Consider the following 5,970-nt stretch of genomic DNA (forward strand, 5'->3'; position numbering starts at 1 on the left):
ACAAAATGGGGTGTGGCCAATTTATGGCGTAGAGGTTATCTCACCTCTCTCCAATGTGGGCAGATGGGGTCCGAATCCTACTGTCGTTTGATAAATCACTACACTATGTAGTTCAGTAACTGAATGATCCTTTTTAAATTAAAATAAAGACTTAGTCATTTTTTTCAGCAAAACAATTATCCCGGTCAGCCGACAGGACAAATGGGGGGAAGGGTTCCTGGTGGCCTTTGCCAGTCACACCATACAGTGTGCGACATTGCCTCCCACATGAACAAAATAAACAACAATAGTATATTAAGATTTGTATTCTTAAAAACGGCATAGGATAGCAAGGCTTTTTTTCCATAAAAACAACATAGTATAGTAAGGCTTTTCCACTACACCATGAAGTTGCCACTCTTTACCTCGACAATAAAATCAACCAATATTTTGGACTCTTGGTCATGTGAATGATTAAATGGGCCCAATTACATCAAGGAAACAGGCTTTGTTCATCCAGCTCTTATCTAAAACGACAAAGCCAGAGTAATACAATCTTTAGGTCATAACATGGTATATGTGCACACTCTCACGAAGCTCAGCTCTCAAGACAAACACCCCCGATGGCGTTCAGCAACAGGCGCTTCAAAACCTTTCGTTTGAGGTGACGGGTTCATTGAGGCGAGAAGCTCAGCTATAAAAATGTTGATAAAAAAGTTGTAAAAGTGTGTATCAGGTCACATGATCTGCTTGTTGAACCTTACTTATACTGGAGATTAACAATGATCATGCCCTTCTGCTGTCAATTCAAATCCATTCATCACGACGAGACCACCTATCGATTTGAATGCATTTTCTCATTGAATATGTTCACCCAAACATGATTGCCTTTCTTTCAGATTGTGTACTTCACGGCCACCTTCCCATACGTGGTGTTGATCATCCTCCTGGTTCGTGGAGTCACGCTACCTGGAGCGTACGATGGCATCATGTACTACATCAAACCGGATTGGTCCAAGCTGGAAGAGGCTCAGGTCGGCAGGAGATCACGTGACCCTCTGCCTTTTTTTTTGGGCTTGTTTCTATTCGATTGTTTATTTAGAACAGGGTTTCCCAACCACTGTGCCGTGGGAAACTGAAAGAAGTCGTACCATGTAAGATTCTGAGAGAAAAATGAATATGGATATAATTAGATTGGACTATTATGAGGTTCAAATCAAATACTTTATAGATTATACTATTACAAGATTGAAATTGGGAAACAGTCTTTTTTTTGCTTATTTTTCGCTAACATGAACCGGAAATTGTTTGGTTTCTACGACTTTTGACGACGTAAAGTCTGTATGAGCACATTTTTTTTTGCGTATATTTAGGAGATTGAAGTCTTATTGGGCGAAAAGTCATAACATATTACATTTTAAAAAAGACATCACTTATTTTTGCCGGATGTTTTTCAGGCTCCGCAGATATCAACTTTTGGTCAGCATGAAAAATTGGATTTTAGAATCATTTTGGACGTTTATGTGATTTCTGCTGATCAAACTTTGATGACAATGACTATTGTTGAAATAGAGGACATATTTTTCAATGAAATAATTCTCAAATGCTGGCATCCTTTAACATTTTTTCAATGCGAAAAATGGCACAGTTAAAAAAAAGGTTGGGAAACACTGATTTAAAAAATGCAGTTGGAGAGAATTACTTTTTGAACCAAGCGGGGCAAACTATTCCACAAAGTTTTTATTCCAACCACTCAAGAAAACATCTTTTCACCAATCTGGTATCCGATTGTAATCAGTTGATTTTGGTCAGGTGCAGCTCGTTTCAGCAGAAATTCAGACTGCTTGTGCAGGATTGATTAGAACAAAAACAGCTGCCCTGGACCCCTGACATAATTATGCTACCTGATTGGAAATAGTATCCCAAGCTTGATATGACAAGACCGTGCAAACAATATTGGTGTTATTTATGAATGCTGCAGTGCTTATCCCCCATCTTGGATATGGCGGATAAGCACTGTAAATGACTAGACTAGATCTTGACCAAGATGGCCGACATCCTCAACTTACAGATGTGAACCCCGCAGGTGTGGATCGACGCCGGCACGCAAGTCTTCTTCTCGTACGCCATCGGTCTGGGAGCGCTGACGGCTTTGGGCAGCTACAACCGCTTCAACAACGACTGCTACAAGTAGTGACATTTCTGAATGGTTTTGCTAACGGGCGACATTGGACATTTGCCTTTTTTTTATCCGTTCGCAGGGACGCCTTCTTGCTCGCGCTGATCAACAGCGGAACCAGCTTCTTTGCCGGCTTCGTGGTCTTCTCCATTCTGGGCTTCATGGCGGCCGAGCAGAACGTGGACATTTCGCAAGTGGCCGAGTCTGGTAAACACCCGACGATATTCCAATCTTACTCGGGTTGAGCGCCATTGGCGTCAAATCCATTTTGCCTGGAGATCATTCGCCGCCAGTTAAAATTGATCGGCTTTCTATTGGACCAATCATTCCTTACCTTTCCAATGCGGAATTCTGATATTGTGTTCCAGGTCCCGGTCTGGCCTTCATCGCTTACCCAAAGGCAGTCAGTTTAATGCCGGTGGCGCCGCTGTGGGCGGGGCTTTTCTTCTTCATGCTGCTGCTGCTCGGTCTGGACAGCCAGGTAAGAATCAAACACGCCCACACAAACACACAAGCGCCTCATGTCCTGTGTACCCGTCCTCAGTTCGTTGGCGTGGAGGGTTTTGTGACTGGAATCCTGGATCTGTTCCCTGGGAAATACGAACACCGCTACAAGAGGGAGATCGCCGTGGCCGTCTGTTGCTTCCTGTGCTTCATCATTGACATCTCTATGGTGACGCAGGTTTGTATACCGACCTCCACCCCCCAAGCCACGGCGGGGAGAGACAGCTGATTTTGTGGCCCTTCCAGGGTGGTATGTACGTCTTCCAGTTGTTTGACTACTACTCTGCCAGCGGGATGACGCTGCTGTGGCAAGCGTTCTGGGAATGCATCGTGGTGGCCTGGGTCTATGGTACGAGCACAACACACTACATATGCTTGGAATTCCATTTTTTGTCTCAAATCACCCTAAAAAAACACAAAATGCTAAAATCATTACCTTTTGATCAGGCCATCGGTTTCAACTATGCAGAGGCAAACCATTACTTCAATGATTTTTACTGTACAATTTCATTAGTGATGGTTCTTTGTGAGTCTTAATCTTTTAAACCGAAGACTTTTCGACTTCTAAATTAGGGTGTAAACCTTCCTGATAGAGGCATCATTGATTTCTTGTGTAAACCTGTACAAAAATATGCATATTTCTGCAAGGGGCTTAGCTTTTGATGGTTTTATCTTGGGTTGATCTTTTCTAGATTGATCCGTATAATATAGTCACGCATCCCTCAAATATTTTTGGCTTGCAAAGTAGAGTAGATAAACCTCACATTTTTAAAATTAATGTCATTAAACGTTGATTTATTCAGTTTAACTGGAATGTTTATTTTACATGGTGTGTTGGAAAAAATAAAAAAATATTGCACTGAATTGCTACTGAATTTTCTCAACATGCGTGATAATGATGATGTTTTTTGGCAGGTGCCGATCGATTCATGGACGACGTGGCTCGTATGATTGGCTACCGGCCACTGCCTTGGATGAAGTGGTGCTGGTCCTTCATCACGCCATGCGTCTGCATAGTATGTAAAAAAAAAAAAAAAAGGATATATGTGTCAGCAATTGAATGGAAATGTGACAACATATTGATAAAATTGTAATATTTTGTATCCATTTATGTTATCATTATGCTTAGAATCAATGTATCATTTAGAGAGAAAAAAAATCACTGTTTAGTGATGGAACCAAGTAGTTGCCACCAAAGTTTGAGTTGATGCTAACTTTAAATCATTACCTTCCATTAAATGTGTGAGGCGAATAACTTTGAATTGTGGGTGTGGCTTTTCAGGGCATCTTCCTGTTCCACCTGGTCAACTACAAGGCGCTAACGTACAACAATAGCTACGTGTACCCATGGTGGGGTGAAGCCATCGGCTGGTGTCTGGCGCTGTCGTCCATGTTGTGCATCCCGGTCAGTCTGCTCTACAAACTCTTCCGCGCCAAAGGCTCCTTGGCGCAGGTCAGAAGTCACACCGCCGCCTTCGCCTCATCCACGCGACTGTTTTTTTATTATGATGGTTCTCACTCACAGCGCTGGGCCCACCTGACCAGCCCGGTATGGGGGGCTCACCACCTGGAGTACATGGCGCCCGACGTGAAGCCGCTGAACCCGCTTTTGCCCGCCAGCGACGAAAACAAAGTGATTATCTTTGAGAGCGTCATGTGACCCTGAACGCACCGTCGTCGGCCTGCTTGCCCTCGCACTTTATCGCGCTCGTCTTCCCCGTTCCGACCCGCCCGCCAAATTGAAAACACTGTGAAGCGCCGGGTCCAGGTTGTTGCGGACCTCCAGTATTCCAGCCCTGGAAGATAGAGTGGTCTTGCGCATTGCCTTATGCTGTTGTCTTAACATTGTTTGTTCACCAGCCAATCAGTAGACTTTAATTATGATTCTAAAAGAAAACTAGTTGAATTTACATACAGTATTTTATCAGCATTTTTCAGTGGTGCTTTTATTTTAGCTGTAGCCATAATTAATGGGAGTTTTAATTTTTTTTGTTGAAACACAAAGGCGGAATGCATTTCGTCAAAATAGCCATAAGAACATAAAAAAAGTGGAAATGTATTTTTGCATTATTTTAGGAAGCAAGGGAAGGGTCTCCAAACTGGCTCACTGCCCAGGTATTATTGGACCGCACCAAATTATGAAAATATTGAATACAGCTCACTCAAGAAGTGTTAATTTAGCCTAATTTTTTTTGCACATTAACACTAGATAGAACAAACTCTGGGGTCAAAACCTGACGTTAAAATTAGTTTAGTAAACTGTAACATTTCAATATTTTTTTCTTATAATTTTTCTGTTTGTGTTGCAAATTTTCCCAGTAGTGTAAATATATAGATATACATATTGCAATAACCTGATACCTCTGGATAATTTTGTTGAACCCATTCACTGCCATTGACAGTTTGACCTCAAATCCTTTTCGATAGATTCTATTTGACTGTAGGTCATATAGAATCGCAAAGAGCTAATCAGAATGGATTGGATAGCAGTCAGAGTTGAAATAAAAAATACCTAATACTAATAAAAAATGTGATTCTGAACTTTTTCACAAAAAAATAGATTTCAGGTGGACCCTCGCATTTTTTTAATCGTTCATAAATCGGTCCACTTTGACACTAAAAAAAAAGGGATTTTTTTATTTTTATGATTTAGGTTTTTTTTCTTATGTACAGAGTGCTGAACCATTTAGTGTTACTTTGCTGTCTTTAATTCGGTTTTAATTTTTCAGGAGTTTTTTTGGGCTGATTTAAATTGGTCAACACCAGAATTGAAAATTGTACCAAATTACAAATTCTGTCACACCATGTGCATTATGTTTTTTTGAAAGATTGTCAATCATGCAAGACCAGCAAGCAGCACTGAAGTAAAACACACAAAAAAACTTGATCTGCAAATATGAAACAATGTGAAAAATTCTGTAAATAATGTGATGTATTACTGTGAAAGGATGACTGAGCGCAAATGGTGTTTAACCCTCCCATTTGTCAGCAATAACGTTTCTGTGGTGTCCTCATTACAGAAAAGTGTCATGAATGGAAATATGTCCTAATAAACATTGATTAACTCAATTCCTAGCAACATTCATACTTTATTAAGCCACTGCCACTACTTTTTAACTCAAATGTTTTAAGCCACCAAACTAACAAAGACTGACATTAAAAAGAAAAGATGCTACTTTGGAAATCACCAGAAATTCCAAATCCATTCAGCTAATGAACAAAATAATACATAGATAATGCATCATGTCGCCTTAACACCACTGAATACAGATTTGTAAGAGTGGAGACCCTGTGAAATGAAATGGGAG

At 40.8% G+C, this 5,970-nt stretch overlaps 1 protein-coding gene across 1 annotated transcript in view; it reads left to right on the top strand.

Annotated features, from left to right (window-relative positions):
* slc6a8 (solute carrier family 6 member 8) overlaps nucleotides 1-5,731 on the top strand; it is a 15,792-nt gene extending 10,061 nt beyond the window's left edge. Inside the window, exons 5-13 of the mRNA XM_077725450.1 lie at nucleotides 879-1,013; nucleotides 2,066-2,169; nucleotides 2,241-2,365; nucleotides 2,527-2,639; nucleotides 2,703-2,840; nucleotides 2,909-3,011; nucleotides 3,578-3,678; nucleotides 3,945-4,115; nucleotides 4,188-5,731. Coding sequence (XP_077581576.1) covers nucleotides 879-1,013; nucleotides 2,066-2,169; nucleotides 2,241-2,365; nucleotides 2,527-2,639; nucleotides 2,703-2,840; nucleotides 2,909-3,011; nucleotides 3,578-3,678; nucleotides 3,945-4,115; nucleotides 4,188-4,322 — 1,125 coding nt within the window. The 3' untranslated portion in view covers nucleotides 4,323-5,731. The remainder of the gene's footprint in view (nucleotides 1-878; nucleotides 1,014-2,065; nucleotides 2,170-2,240; nucleotides 2,366-2,526; nucleotides 2,640-2,702; nucleotides 2,841-2,908; nucleotides 3,012-3,577; nucleotides 3,679-3,944; nucleotides 4,116-4,187) is intronic.
* Nucleotides 5,732-5,970: the final 239 nt, after the last annotated feature.

This window comes from Stigmatopora nigra, chromosome 1, assembly GCF_051989575.1.
Source record: "Stigmatopora nigra isolate UIUO_SnigA chromosome 1, RoL_Snig_1.1, whole genome shotgun sequence".
Lineage (NCBI taxonomy): Eukaryota > Metazoa > Chordata > Actinopteri > Syngnathiformes > Syngnathidae > Stigmatopora > Stigmatopora nigra.